Source organism: Fragaria vesca, linkage group LG3 (assembly GCF_000184155.1).
Source record: "Fragaria vesca subsp. vesca linkage group LG3, FraVesHawaii_1.0, whole genome shotgun sequence".
In the NCBI taxonomy this organism is placed as follows: Eukaryota; Viridiplantae; Streptophyta; class Magnoliopsida; order Rosales; family Rosaceae; genus Fragaria; species Fragaria vesca.
Window position 1 is genome coordinate 6,168,821 of NC_020493.1, and position 20,636 is coordinate 6,189,456.

General features: G+C 36.6%; 3 protein-coding genes across 3 annotated transcripts; 2 read left to right on the top strand and 1 right to left on the bottom strand.

Annotated features, from left to right (window-relative positions):
• The first annotated feature begins 3,485 nt into the window (after nucleotides 1-3,485).
• Nucleotides 3,486-4,896, top strand: LOC101294439. The gene is made up of 2 exons (XM_004293815.1): nucleotides 3,486-3,719; nucleotides 3,815-4,896. Exons 1-2 carry the CDS (start codon nucleotides 3,578-3,580, stop codon nucleotides 4,603-4,605), a joined length of 933 nt encoding a protein of 310 aa, XP_004293863.1. The 5' UTR covers nucleotides 3,486-3,577; the 3' UTR covers nucleotides 4,606-4,896.
• Nucleotides 4,897-8,973: 4,077 nt separating this feature from the next.
• LOC101290845 (DDB1- and CUL4-associated factor 4-like) lies at nucleotides 8,974-15,294 on the top strand. Its single transcript, XM_004295480.1, has 13 exons — nucleotides 8,974-8,983; nucleotides 9,081-9,205; nucleotides 9,779-9,922; nucleotides 11,042-11,172; nucleotides 11,538-11,765; nucleotides 11,923-12,101; nucleotides 12,486-12,586; nucleotides 13,250-13,405; nucleotides 13,780-13,835; nucleotides 13,905-13,962; nucleotides 14,366-14,486; nucleotides 14,562-14,672; nucleotides 14,777-15,294. The coding sequence occupies exons 1-13, from the start codon at nucleotides 8,974-8,976 to the stop codon at nucleotides 14,887-14,889; spliced, it is 1,533 nt and encodes a 510-aa protein (XP_004295528.1). The 3' UTR covers nucleotides 14,890-15,294.
• Nucleotides 15,295-18,737: 3,443 nt separating this feature from the next.
• LOC101291128 (peroxidase 7-like) lies at nucleotides 18,738-20,106 on the bottom strand. Its single transcript, XM_004295481.1, has 3 exons — nucleotides 19,783-20,106; nucleotides 19,309-19,651; nucleotides 18,738-19,144 (listed from the first exon to the last, which is right to left on the bottom strand). Exons 1-3 carry the CDS (start codon nucleotides 20,104-20,106, stop codon nucleotides 18,738-18,740), a joined length of 1,074 nt encoding a protein of 357 aa, XP_004295529.1.
• Nucleotides 20,107-20,636: the final 530 nt, after the last annotated feature.

Consider the following 20,636-nt stretch of genomic DNA (forward strand, 5'->3'; position numbering starts at 1 on the left):
CGATTACTATTTTGAAAGGGTTTGTAAAGTAGAGCTTGCTTTCGATTACTATATACTTGCTTTCTATAAAATCCTTATCGTGCTGCTTTGCTTTTCCACGTGATTTCCTCTCCTCAAAATATTCTTAAAACGAAAAAATACTACTCTATTATTTGATTACAAAAGAAGAAACATAGGAAAATATTGTAGATATACTAGGGTGAAAATCATCATGAAGGGAGACATATATAAATCAATTCAATCATCGTCATCGTCGTTGACACCAACAAATATGATTGTGAGTGAAGAAAGGATGAGCCGCCTGTCCAGAATAAGAACCAAGTAGTGAATATAAAGTATCCCAATCTGGCCATGTTTTGTTTTTTTTTGAGTCAATAACATACAAATATAGCAATATTCCATCTAAATCAATCGGGACACACTAACTATGCACATTGCACCAGAAATGATGTAGATATCTTTAAATCATTAGGCCTTCCCTCAAATTGTCATATTTTGATTCCTCCTTCTTCCATGTAGCCTCCCTAATGGTATATGCATCTCTTTTTTTCTTAAAGGTTTGGTTTCCCATCATATCGTTATTGGAAGATGAGAATCGGTCAAATCAAGACGGTTTTTTCATTCACCAAAAGAGAATACGTATTAGATTTGGCACTCTAGCGATAAATTAGATTTGGCACTCTAGCGATAAAGGTCTTTGTGCGCTTGAATACTTCTTTGTTGTTTTCATGACTTTTAATAAGGTTACAGTGTGTTAATGTTTCTCATGCATCAACTTTTTATTACAACTTTAATTACTCATCATTTCATCACTTTGATGACGCATTTTATCACTTGATGACTCATGTGGTAACTAAAAATATGTATCATTTTAAGGCCTCATGTTATTTTCTTTTGATAATTAAGAAGAAAATCTATTAAATAGAGGTGTCAGAGTTTACATTGTCGAAAGCAAGGGCAAGAGATGGTTCTAGAGGAACACACTCCTCCCATAAGTGACAATTCTCAATCATATGCCTTATGTTAGCCAAAGCATTGGCCACGAAATTAGCTTCCCTTAATACATGTTTGAAGCTAATGGATACAAAATTACATCTCAATGACTTGATATCTTGGAAGATCTTCAAAAGCCTCCCAGAGGGATCATAAACTCCATTCGCAATGTCAATGACAAGCTTGGAATTACCTTCTACTTCAATCTTTGACAAGCCTTTCTCTTTAGCTAGCGCATACCGGACTATTTCTTAGCGCAAGAACTTCGACAAGAGGAACACTAGCAACACCAGAGTTGAAGGCAGCTGCCACAAGAGGTTTACCAACTTATGTTCTTAAAATAAAACCTCCAGCAGCAGCTTTACTTCTTACGGAACCATCAAAATTTATTTTAACCCAATTTGATGGGGGTGGTGATCACCTAATCATGTTCATTTCAACAGGATCATGCATTGTAGACCTTTGCATATCATCAATTTGTAGGGTATAGCTTTGATGGCAAGCAACAAGAACTGTAATAGATTTGGGGTTGTGATTTTTACCCCTAAAGATAGTATCATTCCTTGCTCTCCAAATCTGCCAACAAATTATAATTAATTTTTCAAAATAATAGCTATCAAATGGGTTGTCTAAAAACCAATTCTGAAGCACATTAAAGAATCTTTCCTCCCATTCAATCGGTGGTTTCATGTTGGCTGAGTTCCAAACTTCCTTAGTGTACCTGCAAATCTGCAATACCCAAAAAGATGATCAACAGTTTCATTATCGTCATTACAAAGACATGTGTTATCCTGTACCAACCCAAAGCGAGACAGTCTCTCTCGGGTCTTAAGCCTCCCTCTAAGCAAAAGCCAACCAAAAAACTTGATTTTTGGTTGGGGAAAATTTTAAGAACAGTACATGACAATCGATCCACTCTTAATTTTGGTGTTTTAAGTTTCAAAACAATCAAAATGGTACATGACGTTTGAAAGCCAGCACATTTTTAGCACAAACCGTCAATAACACCGTTAACTCTATGTAATTTCTCATTTTTCAAAGGGTGGTTTCGGGTTTTCTTCATTCTCTCTTCCTTTATTATTTATTGTTTTTTTCTTCTTTTTTTCTATTTATATACTTTTTTAATCTTGTAAACTCAGACCATATATTCTCAAAGACTTTATTGTTTCCCCTTATCTGGTTTCTTTGCTTACTATTCTTTGTATTTGTAAGTTATTGGGTTTGGTTTTAAATGAAAAAGCTCATATTCATAAAAAATAAAATAAAAAATAAAAACTTTGCTGCTCGATCGTCCCAATCTAAGTAAAACTAATACATAGCTTTCTCTCTCTAAGTTTACTTACTCAATACCGTACCCACCGATATATATATTCAACCCTTTCTTCCATAACTTACCAAATCAAATCATCTTCCAACTTCCTCCTACAGTTCTACCTCGATCACTATTTTTATGTATGATGAGTTTGAACGGGGACGAGAAAGAGAGACAACAATATTTTTTCTTTTCTTATTTCCCTCTCTTTTTTAATTATTGATTTTAATAATTTATTACTGCTAAATTAAGGAGTGACGGATTTACCCCTCAAAGTTTAACGGAAAACATGTTAGATTACGGAGAATATAACGGTATGTATATATTTTCAGTTGAGATTACAAGTTCATGTACCGTTATGATTGTTTTGAAACTTGAAACACCAAAATTAAGAGTGGATCATTTGTCATATACTGTTCTTAAAATTTTCCTTTTTGGTTGATAAGGCCTCATGTTATTGTTACTACTTTGATGACTAATGTTATTACTTAAAAAACTCATCTTACAACATTACGATAATTATATGTATGTTATTAACACATTATAAAATTTTATGAGATAATGATATACAATATGGATATTGATCGAGACATTATTATAAAGATGCCCATAGCACTACGCAGATTGGAGAGTAAGGTCAATAGTTCATCAAAATAGGCTAATTAATTAGCACAAGGGACCTCCCCCTTTTGATATTGTATTCTTAATAATACTATATTATCACTAGAACATGTTGAAAATCAACATACTATGATATTCAGAACGGTAGAATTGTTAGACTGAAGTGTGAATCGAATGGAATTGTAGAGACTAATGTTCTATTCAATTCCATTTAAACAGTTTCATCAAAAAAAAAATTTCCATTTAAACAGTAACTTAAGGATGGGCATCATGATTACATACTACTCCTACTCGAGTACGTTTTGAACACACAAAAGCAAGTTTTGACAATATTATAATCAAAACAAAAATGTAATAATAATCAAGCTAGGTCTAGTTGATCTTATTGCCATATATGGTTGATTAGACATATAGATAGGGCTCGATATATAGGAAACTGCCAAAACACTAAGAATGATTCAGTGATGCTCCTCTAAATTTGAGTAAACTCCAAGTTAATACTCTCTCTCTCTCTCTCTCTCTCCCCCCTCGATCCACCCATCTGCATCATACGCTAGCTATATAATATGCAAATCGAGTAACTTTTCCAAATCAGGGAACTCATATAAAAGATGGGAACCAGAGATCACTAGACGATAAGAAATATCAAATATGTCGATAGATATGGTTCATAACTGTTGCAGCAAACAGAAGGTGAAGAGAGGACTATGGTCTCCTGAAGAAGATGAGAAGCTAATGAATCACATACACCACTCTGGCCATGGTTCCTGGAGCTCTATACCAAAGATAGCAGGTATGTTCATACGGGTCAATTACATTAAATTTCATGATTTACCAATAGCTAATCAATAATATATATATATATATATTTATATATGTATCTTGCAGGTTTGGAGAGGTGTGGGAAGAGTTGCAGGTTAAGGTGGATAAACTACTTGAGGCCAGATCTGAAGAGGGGTTCATTTTCTGAGCAAGAAGAGAGAATCATTATAGATGTTCATAGGGTTTTAGGCAACAGATGGGCTCAGATAGCCAAGCAAATGCCAGGAAGAACAGACAATGAGGTCAAGAATTTCTGGAACTCATGCATCAAGAAGAAACTCATTTCTCAAGGTTTGGATCCCAACACTCATAATCGTATCATCCCAGCTGCTTCTGATAATTCCAAAAGTAACCATGACAGTAGCTCATTGGATGAAAGCTCATCTAGCACACTACCAACAACCTATTTATTCCCAAACCCTAATATGGCTTGGACTGATCTTTTCCAAGACCAATATCCAAGAGGAAGCCTACCCTCAGTGGAAAACTCTGAAATCCCGATTATCCCATCTTTTTCTCATCACTACTATCCATCCGAGCTCGATATTATAATCGAAAACTGCAAAAAATGGGGGACTGGTGGTAGCTCTGGATCCGACACTACTGCCGAACACACAAAGATGGAATGCTTGTCGATGAAACCAGAACCGGTGGATGAGAGCTGTGAAGTGCAAACTGAAAAGGACAGTTGTAATACTGTGTTGAATTATAATGGTCGGCAGACTAGTATGGATGCTAGTTCATTTGGGAGCTGTAATTTGTTGGATTTTGACTTTGTGGAGTCTACACTAGTGCCTTGTGAAATGGATTACCATCTGAGGCCAATAATGGATCAAGTTGCATGGCATCGTAATTAGCTAGCTAGCAGTCGCAGCACTCATCATTAATATTTGTTTTTCTTTTGGTCTTTGGCATCTGATTTTTGTAATTTGAGATCGACTATCCTCCAAAATATTAGCTCTAGAGAGCATGTTATATATATAGTGATTAATTATGATATGTACAAATTAATTAGACTGTTTAAACAATATTCGAAGATCGTGTATAATATAATTGTGTCATAAAATTAGAAATGTACTGTACAAATATTTTTGGTTGTTAGTGTCAAGAAGATAAAATAAAATTTACTCCAGTTTACAGTTATTTTGATGCTATAATCTTATCATATATAGTTGCTCCGATGATCAAAGTTAGCTGTCGCACAAAGCATGCATTTCTAGTATACAATTGCTAGTATACTGAGCCAGTTTCGACCATAGATTGTTCCATTTTCTTTCCCAAGCTATCTGCAATGTGCGGTATCTACAGCATTAGGCTCATCGATCAGCAGACTGTGAAAAATACCTAAAATACTCACATGCAGGGTCCTTAAAGAACCCAGATATGCACCTACAGTACATTAATCGAATATTTCAACAAACCAACTATCACAATCACGTAGTCTAAGCTTCAATCACATAGGTTATTTGAGGACAACTGGACAGGCTAGCTAAAACATCTGAATGTGGAGGGCATGATCATAAGCTTGCTTCAGAGACTATTTAGAATCACTAACATGCACAGATAGATATTTCAGCCCAATATTGGAACAAGCTAGAATATACATGGGAGTAAAACAACTCATTGTGATTCTAAACATATCAAACAAAAGATCGATAGTAATTTGATTCTTACAACAAAAGAGTACAAGAATAAGCTCAGCAACGAGAGACAGACTAGCTTTTTTAAACAGATCTCCATCCAGTGCAAGCTAGCAAAATACTAGTGTACCAGGAATCGTTGGCTACTGAGATTTGCGTTTTGATCCGGACGTGGATGGCATCATTGTCGTAAAACATGAATCTCGTCGGCGAGGAAAAAAAAATTTGATGCTGTGTCCAAATATGTCTATCTTTGTGGGCGCACGGGGTGAAAGACAAGTGATGCTGATTGCTGAGAGTCACGGTAATAATATATCATGCCTGCAAATTTACCATCGTTCTCCACTACTGCTGGACTTGCAATTGACGACGACTCACCTAGAAACAATGCTTGATTTCCCAGACTTTCAACCCTAGACCAATTTCTCCGAGACCAACTAAACCGATAGATAACCCAATGATCAGACCTCGAGGCTACTTCACGTTGGAGCAGTGCCAATAAGATCTCACCACCAGACTGAACCAAGTAACTCTTCAATATTGTGATATCGATCTGCTGCGAGGGACTCAGAAGAATCATGCATGATGATCCATTTTCCAAGTGATGCATCGAAGGTACACAATATTAGACAGCTTGAGAAAATTACGTTCCATGGTGAACGTTCAAAAATGCCATAGAATTTTCCATCCATATAAGTCACGTCGAGAATGTACTCAAGGAGTACGCCGTCATTAACACTTGCAATGAAATCTTGTTGTAAAGTATTCCATTGTTTGTCTTTGAAGTCGCTTGGGCTAATAGCTAGTGCAAACCAGGTGTTTCTTATAATATGTAGAGCCAGCGACAAAGATAATGCAATCGGAAGAAGTTGGAGGGGCCGTGAAGGTTACATTGTTATTTGTTAACCTCAAATTGCTCCTTGTCTTTCAAACACAATGGAGGTAGTTCTATAAACTAGTCGTGAAAAGGATTATAGAAATAGAATTTCTTAGTTCTCGTAACAACCTCTAATAAAGGGAGCAACCAATACCATGTTTTGAAGCTTTAGGTATGGCTCGGCCAAGGACGTTTCCCCGTTCTGCTCTTGTGGTGGTGTTTTTGAGTGCAAGTCCTGTTCAATAGTAGATCAAGGAACTCTACTACTCCAGCACGATAGGTGATAAGACTTGGTAGATGCAAAAGCGAAGGGTTTTGATGAACATGGTCTATACCAGCCTTCCAACTCCTACATACTGCAGCAGAGTGAATGAGATCAGAATATGGAAGACGTGCAGCTACTTCGCTGGAAACACCAATTGGCATATATATCAGAGTATCAGACCATACATTGTTTGTGTTGCTTCTGCTCCCTCTGTCTGTTCGCATCATCATGATCTTTTCTCTTGGGTTTTCACTTTGAGGATGATGATGATCTTTTCTTTTGGTTTTCACTTTGGGAGAGTTGAAATATGATGGTTTGTGTTTCACTTTTCCATTATTTATATGACATCAAATGATACCCCTATTTGATTAGGTTTTGGTTTCCATTTTATATACTGTTTGAGAGATTAAGAACAATCCTTCCCTATTTGATTAAGTTTTGGTTTCTATTTTCTATATTGTCTGAGAGATAAAGAACGATTCTTCGTTTCAAGCTAAGTTGCACTGACACGGACACGGCGACACGGCAAAACTCAAAAACTAAGTTTCCGACACGGCTTGGACACAGCAAACAAAATTATATATTTATGTATTTTTAATAAATAAAAAATATACTAATATATGAAATAAGTTCATTACATTACCAAATAAAGTTCTAAATTCAATCTATTTCATAACCATAAGAAATAAGTCAAGTGCATAACTAATAACATTAAAAGCAGTAGACCTCTAGCACCTAAAACATAAATTAAAGAAAAACAAACTTGAGCAGTAGGTTGTTTTCAAACATGGCAATCTCTATCACAGTAGTACCTAATAGACAATAAGATGAACTAATATAATTATCATATCCATAATCCATCCAAACTTTTTTTTAAAGTCTGAAACGTTGACGTGACGTGTCGCAATGCCGTGTCGGAGCCGGTTGATGGGGGCGATCATGTAGCCTATACCCCTATAAGCCTCATTAGGACCTCTCGAATAATAGGAGACGTTATTACCTACCGCATGTATTCAAACATGCACCAAATAACAAAAAGCATCATACCGATGACTCTATTTGCTTTACAAAAATGGTGGCATACCAGAAAGTTAAAGCAGTGTCATAGAACCAATAAACTAGTGTTCTCAATATGCTACCCATCAAAAACAAAACTAACGACATGAGATTTCATGCCGCCACCAGCAAGTCGCAACCAATTCAAAATTTGTCGCCTCATTAATTAGTACGGTTAAGGCTTATTGAGTCTGCAAACCTAGACAACGCCCACATGTCCCTACCAAAAGGTCGTAGGGAACACACTTAAAAGTTAGAACAAATACTAATACATAATACCTTAAAACAAACCCACAATTGAAGGCTCAAAGACATATCAAAGACCTAAGATGTAGACTTCCTTGCCTCCCACGCCCCAGACGTCCCAACCACCGCCCGTGCCATCGAGAACCAACCAGAGCCACCATGTGGTTGGACTCTATAATCAAAGTTTGGGATTGCCATACAATGGCCATGCAACATGACAAGAGGCCGCAACAACCAACCATAGAGGCAGATCCCCGTATTGTTGTTCCTGCAGATTGGAGATAGCAAACTGAACCGTTGGAAGCCGAACTGCCACAATCGCATCTTCTCGCGCCGCCTTGGATCTCCTCTCGTGGATTGACACCGAAAGCTAACTGTCTGACGACAATGTTCGGGAGGACCCCCCGCCGGATGGAGCAACAAAAAACAAAACGAAACAAGGACGACAAGCACACTTTTGTTTGGTAACCGCCACCTAGAAAAAGGAACCCTTCGATCTGTTTCTGACTTCCTCGTCTAATTTGGTTAAGATGCTTCTAAATCACTAAATGTACTTGGCAAATATTTAAGTAAACCGAGCAGAACAATTTATTTGGAATGACAATTTGGTGTTTGTTAGAATACGTGTTTATGGTTGAGTGTCATGTTATTATCTCAGAAAAATCTATCGATGTGCTTTGTAATCTGGGAAATATTTCTTTAATCAAGGCTTAAAGGTAGCCGCACCGACCTTTCTTCAAAAAAATAAAAAAATAAAATAAAATAGACCGAGCAAAACAATTTATTTGAAATGACAAATTTATTCTCATGTGAAATGACATTAATAATAGTCATGATAATTAAGGGTTTTAATTAGGGTTTAGGGTACAAAGTACAAACCATACAATTTGAAGCAATTGTGAATTGAATAGTATATTGGGCTGGGCCTAAGCCCGACAAAGTGTAACAGAGTACAGCCCTACGAGATTTGAAGGCGCGCAATTGGTTCCCAACTTCCACTCTCCTCCGTAAAGTGGCAGCTCAAAGGCGGTGACGCGTGACTTCTCTCTTCTTTCTCAAAAACCCATCGCCGTTTCAACTTTCAAAGCACCTTCTTTTCTTCACTGAAGAAACTCTGATACAGCTTCTCATATCTAAAACTATGCCCCAAGGTACCATTGCAGTTATAAAGTTTCAATCTTTCTGGGTTTTTCTTATTCCTTTTCTTCAAAGTTTTGATTTTTGTTTTGTTTTTTGTTTTGGGTGCAGATCTTCCTGGGTTTTATTATGATGCGGAGAGGAATAGGTACTTCCCCAACAAGGGCCCAGTACCAGGCTCTCGTCGTGCTAATTCTGCTGCTGCTTCTTCTTCTGGCTCTCAGAAACTGAACCAGGTAGGCTAGATGTTCTGCATTTGAGCCCAAGTTTATGTTTTTACGTGTTTAAGTTTTGACATATTTGTTGCTTATGTTGGGTCTCCTAAAATTGGATGTTTGAATTTGCATTGAGTTTGCCTTGGTGAACTTGCTCAGCTGCTTATTGTGATATTTGGGTGTCATGATTAAAGGCTGGTCAGTACAATTCATAGTTAGGATTATGCTAACATGGTTGAGAGTTATATGTTATTGAAAGTTCAGGCTTATTACTATAACATTGCCCGTAGTAGCGTTGCACTTTATTTATATATAGGTTTATTGGTGTTGGCAGTAGAGTTGGAGCATGAGTGTTTCGTTTATGTTTTCGTTGGATTGTTTTGCTTATGAGGCAAGTGAATATCTACAACATAGCACACAGCTCTTGTTTCCTATGTAGTTTCATTTCGTATAAATTTGAATCTTAAAGCTCTCGCAATTTTATTCAGCTGCTTATTAGCTGAATTTTATACTTTCTGCTTGGTGGTTATTGCTGAGATACTTTAAGGACCTTCTTGTTCTAATTTTTTTTTTTTTTTTTTTGTTTTTTTGCAGATAGTTAAGAAATGTAAGCGAACAAAAGTAAAAACTACTAAGCTGCTTCAGGCCAGAGAGTTATATGGTAATGTCATTGCTTCCGGTAAAGGGAGGTGTAACTTCATGGAGGAATACCAAAAGGCACAAGCATCCCATCCTGTGGTATGTTGGTTTAATCTGGGCCGCAAGTTTAGGTTAAGTTTTCCATTTCTGTATAAACTTAGCAAAATACGAATCACAGCAATTTTTTATTGTTTTTGTTTTTTCAAGCATATACGTTGTGCAAAGCATATTGTATTGTTAATATTTGATTTGAACATTGTTTTTAGTGTAGGCCTTGAGTTTAGATTGAGTTTTCTGGTTCTGTACAAATTTTGCAAATCATAACTCCCAGCAATTTTTCTGTAGCTTATGCTTTCTGAACAATAGTTTCCTAATTTACGTTGATCCTTTTAGTGTCTGTTTTTACGGGAAATAAAATACCACTCCACATCGAATTAGGCTTTTGCTTGTGAGTATATAACAGTTCTAAACTTTACTGTAACCCTATTTGAGAGGGAGACAGGGCTGAATCTTAACTCAGAAGCAAAGAGCTTTGAAGATATGGGGATCGTGAGGACATATTAGGGATGTTGATGTTGTCATTGGCATGGTGATGCCAGTGCACTCCTAAGATTTCCAATGCTTGGCTAGGCCTTCTATTGACTTTGGTCACCATACCCAGTTATATTGAGTTTCTACTAGATGTTAGAGTGAAAGAAAAGAAAATGGAGTGAAATAGAGGATAGGTGTTTCATAGGAGAAGGAAGGAAGGAAGAAAGTCAGCTTCTTTCCCCTTAGCACAACTTATTGTGCTTATGGCAAAATCCTGTCCTTTATGTCTGGAGTTGATCATCTTTCTAAAATGAAGTCATAACTCATAACTATTGACACTCTAAATCATAAAATGACGTCCTTTTGGCCATAAGAAAAATATAAACCTTGAAGCTATAAGGCCAATCTCACATCTTTTAGTGAAATACAAGTACCCTATGCAGCCGCTATAAACTTTTAACATCCCCTTCAAGTTGGTAAAATGATATGGATGACTCTTAGGTCCATCTGATAGAAAATATATATGCTAAAACTAAATTCATGCACAGTTCTTTGTTGGTTTTCCGATGATGATGAACTTACGTGAGATCTGATCAATTTTCAACTCTTAAGGTTTTAACATGAATTTTGAAATTATTAATGTTCTAGTGTATGAAATGCTGCAATTGACTGCTCTTTAAATTATAGGTTTGGAAGTATCAGGGAACAAACAAGCTAGGTGATGGTGCGTTAGAACGAATAAATATTGATGTACAGACAGGAGAGGGCCTAACTGATAGAAATTTTCTATTAGCAGGTGGCAGAGATGGCTCTTTGAGGTATTGAAATATATTCATAGCTAGTATGTACAGATGAGTATTGTATGCAATTCCATGTGGGTTGAAAGATGGCTTTTTGCATATTGGTTAAGAGAATTCCTACTCAATATAGATTCTGAATATTCTTTGGTTATGTATTGAGATTCACATATGCATATCGGAGGTTTTCTTGTTCTTCTATTTGCCACTACAAAAAGCAGCATCTGAATGTTGATTTGTAACTAGAGTTTATGTTACATTTCTCTCTCAATCTGCCTGTTACAATCTTTGAATGTTGACTCATGAATCTTTCAAAGCTCTTATCATCAGTATGGATTTTTGCATCCTTTCTCATAGTAGCTTTCTTGAAATTTGATGTCTTGCAGTTTTTTTGAGTTTGGAAAATTTGAGGGGGATATCCATTTCGGGAGGAAATGCTTGCCAGATCTTGTATGGCCTCTCTTAAACAAAAGTCAAGTAGAATGTAGAAAAGCGCCTGGCCACATATGGAGACCAGCTCAAAATACACAATGGATGTCATCAGGTATATCTTGTATAAAAACATTTGGCAGGCACGGCACAGAAAATGAGGGTTCTAGCATCCAGAATGCTCTGTATCCTTGAATATGTTAGTTTAAACTGGGTTTTGTATGCAATATAGTTGATGCGTAGACACATGTATATAATGTTACCTTTTATTTTAACTCTTCTAGTGCCATATTTAGTGGATAACTAATGTTCACTTTTGCAAGCCTTAACATAAGATATCAGCGTATGTACGCTGGGAGCTGAGGACCGTGGTGGATCAGTTTTTGTCATTAACCTTACTGAACTCTTAGAATTTCGTCCAAACAGACCTATCTTAAGGCGGAACATTGATGAAGTTGCGACTTTCAATTGTACTATTTGGACAGCAGATTGTAGATCGGATGGGCGTCATGCAGTGATTGGCAAGTACTGTTTCATTTTCTTTTTCTTAAGATATTTATTTATATGGAAGATGGCTTTAATGTTCTCTTGGTGCGCGCACCCACACACACACACACAGATCTGTCTCTCTCTCACTCTGTCTCTCAACATTGTCATTTGATTGCTGGCTGTTGTAACATAAAGTAATCAGTCTCAAGGGTTTCCGTTGTTGATTGCTTACACATTACTTATGAGCTTTGTAACTGGATCATACTCGAGGTGTAGAAGTTAGCATTAATTATGCAGTATCCAGTGATTTGTGTTCCTGATTATGTGTTGCTATTATTGGTAGTATGAAAAATATTATTGACAACAGTTTTCAGAAATGTAAAAAGTTGTTGAAGATAGTTTTTTCCTTGATTTAGGTACCAATCTGGGAGCTGCTCTGGTGGATCTGGAAACTGGGGTGAAATCATGGCTGTTGCGCGGTAAAAGTGATGTTTTGGCACAACAACTTATTCACTCGGTAATGTATCCCATACTTTTGGCGCTTTGTAGATTTTTGTTTTGCTGAGCTTAAGTTGAATTGACATTATAGTACTACAAGGTCAAGGCCTTTATACTCTGTACTCTAATGTAGATTTATTGGTCAACTATAATTCTTCTTTGGTACTTGGAACAATTGATCAAATCTAAATAATCTGTTCCACAAAGGTGTTGGTGAATATTTTGTCAGTCTGATGTGAAACAGTAGTGTGTTGTTCATGAATCCTGTTAATTTTGGGTTGTGCTTGAAAGCCAAGTTTTGAAATGGATTGCAATCAACTGACTTTTCGTAAGCTATCTGCATTCCTTTCTTAAGTTGTTCACGGGATAACAACTTTATGAAATTTTGTTACAACATATGACATGTCCGGAAGAGTCCCACGTACAAAACCTAAATCCATGACATAAAGTAAAAAGCGAAGAGAAAATATTTGTCTCTTAGGGTTTTGATAAGGTATCTACTATATTGCTTTTAGAAACAGTGTCCTCCATACTTTGTATTTTATGTGGTTGAGCTTATAAGTTTGCATGTTAAAGCATCCTATAAGATACTCCAGTGAATGCCTGGAATAGCTTACGTTTTAGGTTTGGTAAGTTTATGCTAATATATTTCTTTTAAATGGTCTTTGTTCATCTATTTTAGGGAAATGTCGTTTTATGTGGACTCAGAAATGGAGCGATTGTAACAGTTGATGTTCGTGAGAAACGGGAAGGGTTTTCTGCGAGACATGCTAGTCATAGAATACAGCACTCAACTTTGGATAGCACTCTTGGAAAATCTACTAAACAATGGTTCAAGGTATAAAGTTCTTTGCTTACATCACTGTGATTTTTCTGTATCCCCTTCAGACAGAAATCTTGTAGTTTGTAGTTGGGAAATAATATTAGATTTCAGGTATATTCAACGTGGCAAAGGGGTATACATTTTAGCAGGCTCATATCTGTGATATATAAAAGTCCTTGTGTCTTTGATGTCTGTAACTTTCAGTCAAGTCATTGACGTAAAACGTTATTCTTTTCCTCCAGTTAAAATGCTTTTGAAGTTTCCTTAACTAATGAGGAACTGTGCTGTTATTGTTGTTGAGGCTGCAGTCATTCTATTCCATTTTTCTGGCTTAATTTCTATGTGAAAGTGTTAACCTTGGATAGTAATCTGATTATTGTTTTGTGCAGCTTTCTGGAAATATACATCCTTCTCATACCATAAAAATGCCTTCATCTATTGCATGGTTAGAGCGCTTTATTATCTAACTGTGATGCTATTCATAACTTCTGCTGACTCTTGTTTGATTGTTTAGTTTAGTATCTCTTCAGTTTGATGATCAGTACTTCTTGGCAAGCTCCATGGATGGAACGGTTAGTGTTTGTTTCAGCATTGTTTTAGACATACAAACATTTAGCATGTTTGCTTGTATGAAGCACTTGAAATTCATCAATAAGTTATTAGGATATAATTTTTACAGTTGTCTTGTTTCAATGGAATTCTTTTCCATTCTATACATTCACATTTCCCATGCAACAAATGAACAGATACGTACATAGCAATTAACTATAGCAACATGTACCATCGCATTAAAAAGCCATTTTTCTTTTTGAAGAAACCAGGATCATGTCTCTGTTGTAGGTACTAGTTAGTTCATTACATATATCCCACGAGAACAGCTCAAATTTGGTCATTTACTTCTGTGCTTGATAGGTTGTAATGCTTTTGTCAATGTCATTCCTATAAGTTGTTGATTTCATTTCAATCACTTTGTAGGTGAAGCTTTATGACCATCGCATAATCCAAAGAGGAGCAGTGCAAACTTATGAGGGGCATGTGAATTCCCATACTCGTTTGCAGCTTGGAGTTGATCCATCTGAGCGATTCTTTGTATCAGGTAAGCATCAGTTAGTAATTGGTTTTTATTTTGGCAAGTTCTAGTTTGAGCTTTCTCTTACATTTGATCTTGTAGGTGGAGAGGACTGCAATTTAAGACTTTGGAGTATAAAGTCTGGTGAACTGCTTTTTGAGGACAAGTTAACAAATACAGTCACCTCAACTGTATGCTGGCAGAAAGCTGAATGTAATTTCTGTTCATGTACTCATTCTCATTGCCATTTAAATTGGGATGTAACTTTTTACCCATTTCTCCATTTTATTGACATTTATTTTTCTATTCCTCTGTAGCGTTTAATGGAGTTCAGGATGAAAGGCGAAGCTATGACAATGTTAAACATGATAGCTTGGGGGCTTGGCTTGGATCGGCAGAAGGAATATTTTACATGGACTGGGAACTTTGAGTGCGAGTGCTGTGGTCGTGTTCTCTAGAAATTTCTAACAAACTTGCCTTGTGCTCGGCTATACCATTTGTAATTAGGCTTTTGAGTTTTGCAACTCCATACGTGCTCACCGAGGGCATCCAAGAGATGAAGGCAATGCTGCTGTCAGCACGATCTAAGCATGAATTCAAGTGATCACTGATTGATTCACTGTTTGCTGAGATGAGATGCTTGGAACTCTTCGCCTTGAGAAAAGGATGTTAGATGTTAAAACAAGTAGGCTAGCTGTTTCCTAGTCTTTTTTCCTGTTTTGTTTTTCTGCTTACCTTTGTCGAGATAAATGCAGGTAATTAGTAGTCTGATGGGAATTTGTGATAATAGTAATCCTTGTTATATATACTATAATGAATAGTGACAAGTTTACTCATAAGGATGTAGCTTTGTTATGCTGTTGCATGCAACACTAATAAATTACCAACTGCAAACTCGGGATCAAATAAGTTTATTAGGTCAAAATGCATGTAAACTCGCATCTGAGGTTTATCTAGCTAGTAGAGAACTAAAGATAGAGTTGTTCATATATATCGAGGAAAAAAAGAAAAAACTTGAGCTTCTTTTCAGAATTGATCAAGACTGCAACTCGTAAACCTTGAAAAATAAAGGAATGGAGGTGCCTTACGTGAAATGAGGTGATTGCATGGCTCTACCGTCTTCATCGTCTAGAACAGTATTACCTCATATAGATGCATGGTGTACATCTCATTTCTACTAATGTATGTAATTATTGCATGTATTATTTGTCAGACTTGGACAATAGGATTTGTCATTGCTCGACGTCTAAGTGATCACATTCACGAAATCATGGAAAATAGATCGGTAGGTTAGTTTAAGAAGCAGGAGATGATAAAAGCCCTGCAGATATGTATTGAGGAAGGTGTGGACGAAGCTTTGCTTTAGAATGCTAGCTTGCGAGACCACCCTTCCTTGTAGTTGGCTCTGAAGCTTCAGCTTTTAAAAGGATGAGGGAGCGAGACTGATTAAAGGGTATGAAAGTAGTTCCAATAAAGGAGCAAGGGTTATTCAGTGAAATAGAATTCTAAAGAGAGAAAGCCATTCACCATTGGCAGCAGCTTTGGATGCTGCTGGGGCTAGCTATAGCGAGCTAGCTAGGTCTGGTTTTTACCTTTACACGCAAAACAAGGGTGTTTTGTGGCCCTTTTCCTCTTTTAGTTTTCCCTTTAATTATGACCTATGTGGTTAAGTGATCTCTCGTCTCAAACAAAAGCTTCAATATCCACAACAATTTCTGAATCATTGTGTTCCTGATCCTCTTTGTTATATGCAAAGACTGACTGACCAGGTGCACAAATAAACACTACGTATATATTATGTATTCGGAATATATACGTATATATAATAGTATCATCTACAACATATGCTTAGAAAGAAATATCAGCACAATATCTTTTGCACTGTTTTTATCTTAATTAACACAACAAAGTATCAACACAAAGTCGAATATATAATATTTACACAACCAGTTACTTTCCTCTCTTTTGACAGAGTTGTCAAAAGGCAAAAACAAAATCTATTATAGAGAAATATCTCAAAGTTCTCATGCTTCAAACAATTCAACTATATATTTCCCTCGATCACCAAAAAAAAAAAATCAATCTCCCTCGATCAGTATACTCATATAAATATAAAAACAAGTATGATCTGTGTGTGTGTGTATGAATGAACTTCATTTGTTCTAGAGATATCAAGAAATTCAGATTAAGAAAAAATAATATTCATATCATTTACCGGTGCAAAGAGCTAACCTTCGATCTAGACCAGATTTTAAGTTTAAGAATGGTATATTAATCTCCAATTCATTTCACTTATTCAAAAAAGAATTTTTTTTGGGTGTAGGGGGTGGCAAGAGAAGAAAACAACACACAATAGAGGAATGATGCATATATTCTACAAACATTTGGAAGCTAATAATTATCTACTTGAAAATTATAGAGATCCCTATAATGACTAAATGATTACCGGAAGGTTCTGTAAGAAGATATAGAAGAAAACGAAGATAATTTATAACTGAGGCTGTAGCGATGATCTCTTACAATACTGATCTATAAAATGGCAGAAAATACAAACCATGATGAGGAGGAAATAAATCAAAAGCTGTATAAATGGTTTACCCTTCCCTTAATTAATATCTTCATATATACTTTGATAACTTTGTTTTGCTGCAGCAACTCTCCTCGATCACCTATTAGAAATGGGATTTGGACCGCTTGGAACTTCATGTTCACCGGCGTTGAATACCTCCTCTTGCCGCTTGGAATTTCTCCGACGACCTCTGGATCCTCTACTTCGACTTGACTCATGAGCAAATGAATCAACCTTATTTGAACTTCCAGTACCAGGTGATCCTCTTGCAGAATATTCCACGGCAGTTCTTCTGATAGATCTTCCAGCTCCATGTCTAGAGGAATCATGACTAACAGTTGGGATTTGGAAGCTCTTCTGCTCTCTAGCCATGGTGGTGTGAAATATAAAAAGCAGATAGAGGAGGAAGAAGAAGAAGACGGTAGGTAGTTTTGCATCAGCACTAGCCATGCAAAATATATCTTTATAATTATCACTCAAGTTCTAGATGATCATCATGGAACAACATCTAGCTAGGTTGTAATAGAATAAAGGTATATATGGCCCTGTAGACTAAAGCTCAGAGCTGGTAGCTGAAGATGGAAAGAAAAGAAACGCTCTGCTATTTGAATTACCTTGTAGGGTTCTATAATATGAAAGTTCAAATGTGTGTGTCGGTCTGTAAAAATGAAAAGAGGAAAGCAAGGTGTTTGTGGAGACTGCTTTTCAAGGTCGACTTTGAGCTAGCTAGGGTGATTCATTAAAAATTAAATAAGTAAACAAACAATGCAAAAGACGATCCTGCATTGTACTGTTCTTTCTATATATATCATTTTCGGTTTAATTTTTTTAGGATTAATTATTTCCATTATCGAACTAATGATTGGATTCGATGATAGTCTGTGTGTTGGATATTTGGATTATATTCACAAAACTCATTGAAGCTAGACGATTACTACCATGCATGATACTTTTACCTCTCTTCTTTTTTACTTCAATCAATTACATTTAATTTTCTCAGTGTATATTAATTGCTGTGTGTGTTAACAGATAATGGTTTACTGTTTCCTTTTTTGGGGTCAGTAATCGAGCTTGGTTCGACCTTTTTGCCAGCGAGCGCGCGCTTGGAATTGCAAGCCATATCTTAGCTAGTGATCTTCACAAATTAGAACCCACAGCACAAAGTACAGGGAGTATCTTTGTTTTTCCTTTTCTTTTGGCAGGCCATGGGGCGACGTCTACAAACCGATGAGTTTTAAAAAAAACTTTAGGGCATCTTGTTAACATTTCCGAAAAATGATTTTCCGTTGGGAATTAGGCTAGGAGCTCTCACAAATTATCTTACTAATTAGTAAAAGATATAGAACATGATTCATTTTCCCCACAAATTTGGATGGACTTGGTGGTTCATACAGGAATCAATTGGATCGAGATGTTGTTTTAGAACTTGTAAACTTGCGAGTATATGGAGCAAAACGGCTGCAGAAAAATGAGAGAAATTAACATTAATTATATATATAGCAAAGGAATTAGAGTGTCAACATCAAAGAGTTCTTTCGAAAGTTCACATATATATCAAAGCCAGCATGTTAGCTGTCAGGTGCATGGTATAGAATATAGATAAACATTCATAATACAAAGATATTGTTAAGCAAAACAAGGGAAAAAAGATTCAAAGTAAGCTTTACGTTTGCTTCTCGATAATTAATGATAAGTAATCAAGGTCTTGATCAATAAGAATTGACAAAATTGCAGTTGGTTCGAATTTCGCCTTCATCTTGGCCGGTGAGGACTTGAACATTCCCCAGTTTGGCCATGGACACTGCAAACTGGTGGTAGAAGACTTGGGGCTGGTGAGCCAAAGCAGTGACAAGAGGTGAAGTCCTTGTATCAGAATACAACAACTGGTCTGTTTTAAGAAGTCCCATATCCCTCTGCAGATTTGAGTAGTATGCAGCGTCAAAGGTCTTTGGAGTTGTAGCATCAAGGTCAACATAGTCTGATCCCCATCTGCATTTTCTTTTCAAGAAGTTCAAGTATTTATCATTAAGGGATGGATCCGAGTTCCCATGTCCATCGAAGTTGAAGAGCCTGTTTTGTATGGAAGCACATGAAGCCCTTCCTATGGTGTGTGCTCCTGCATGCCAATGAAGAAAAAATCGATTACTTGTTTCGAAAACACTCCATCAAAAGTCTCGATCGATATATAACATGCTAGATTGTCTGATAAATTAAGTTAAATATATATAATTCATGACAATATCTTTTGTTATTGTGAATAGTAGAACTAGTAGGGTTTACCAGAGAGAACAACCAAGTCAAGCACATTCAAGCCCTGAGATTGAAAAAACTCAACCAAAGCAGTAATGTTTTCATGACCCATTGGCACCCGTTCTGTTTCCTTGGCAATTGAAACTCGCCCATCTTTCCGACCATAGGGAACCATCCAGTATGGACCTCCGACCATAACAGTGGCATCTCTTGTAGCTGCTGTTAAGATATCTGCACAAGATACTACTTTGGGACACCTCTTCTCGACCTCTGCTTTGATATCATCTATCACTTCAAACCCTCTCAGTGTCTTGCTGGCCAAGGCACTCCTCTCACTTCCCTCATGGTTTAGTAAGATGGAGGCATCACATCCCTGAATATGTGCATATATGTTTCAAAACACAAATTAACTAAGGAAATAAATTGCCTACGTACAAAACTAACATTTCATATGAATACCTTTGGTGATTAGCTAGCTACAAAAGCATGTTAAATTAATCTTACCCTGATGGCACAGTCATGGAAGTGCAACCTCATGAGACTTGCAGCTATGCTGTAGTCCTGCTTAAGCCATTGCCTCAGTTTTTCATTAATAATGTGTTCAAGATCTGGACAACTCCTGTGGTAGTGAGAAAAGGAGAGAAAATCGCCAAAGGGCAAGTTTTCTGAAATGGTCGGAATTGTTAGAGGTGTGGCACCCTTCCAGTGTTCAGGTGATTCGTCATTGTCGTCGTTGTAATGGTGGTGATCATCTGCCGGGTATGATAAGGTTGGACTCAACTGAACAACAACGAGGAGAACAAAGAGCAGTGAAACTAAGGGATTCATGATACTTGGTATGTGATGAATGTCTATGCACAGAAGGGAAGACTGCTGGTTTCAATCTGCTTCCAATGAAGGGGTTTGACAAGCTTTGATTTATATACTGCAGGCTGTTGGACATGATTATTTATTCGTTGAGGACTACGTGGGAAGCACACCCAGCTTAAACGATATGACATGCCGGCATGTAGAGCTTGAGATTTATTCCTGAAATTATTTTGTTGGTGAGGGATTTTGACTTCCACAAAATCTAAATAGATTCTTCACGTACTACTCATCACTAGTTTCTTTAATTATGTTTGGTCAGAACTGATATTTGTAAACTACAATTAGGTTTGGTTTCTTTTGAGAAAGAAAATGATCAAAATTAAGGAAAACAAAGCTTGTATTTGTGGACAAGATGTGTAGCATGTTTCTTTCTTCTTTTAAATTGGAACTCAAAAGTTGAAAGATATTCCAAAGCTCATCAACCTCTTTGAAGAATGGTGACACACACACACACACATATATATATATATATATATATATATATATAT

Coding starts and splice junctions, on each gene's coding strand:
- LOC101294439 (XM_004293815.1), top strand. CDS start 3,578: ATGTCGATAGATATGGTTCATAACTGTTGCAGCAAACAGAAGGTGAAG. Junction 3,720..3,814: donor CTCTATACCAAAGATAGCAG/GTATGTTCATAC, acceptor TGTATCTTGCAG/GTTTGGAGAGGTGTGGGAAG.
- LOC101290845 (XM_004295480.1), top strand. Junction 11,173..11,537: donor GGCAGAGATGGCTCTTTGAG/GTATTGAAATAT, acceptor GATGTCTTGCAG/TTTTTTTGAGTTTGGAAAAT. Junction 13,963..14,365: donor CAAGCTCCATGGATGGAACG/GTTAGTGTTTGT, acceptor ATCACTTTGTAG/GTGAAGCTTTATGACCATCG.
- LOC101291128 (XM_004295481.1), bottom strand. CDS start 20,106: ATGAATCCCTTAGTTTCACTGCTCTTTGTTCTCCTCGTTGTTGTTCAG. Junction 19,652..19,782: donor TCCATGACTGTGCCATCAGG/GTAAGATTAATT, acceptor GCACATATTCAG/GGATGTGATGCCTCCATCTT. Junction 19,145..19,308: donor TGACTTGGTTGTTCTCTCTG/GTAAACCCTACT, acceptor ATTGGCATGCAG/GAGCACACACCATAGGAAGG.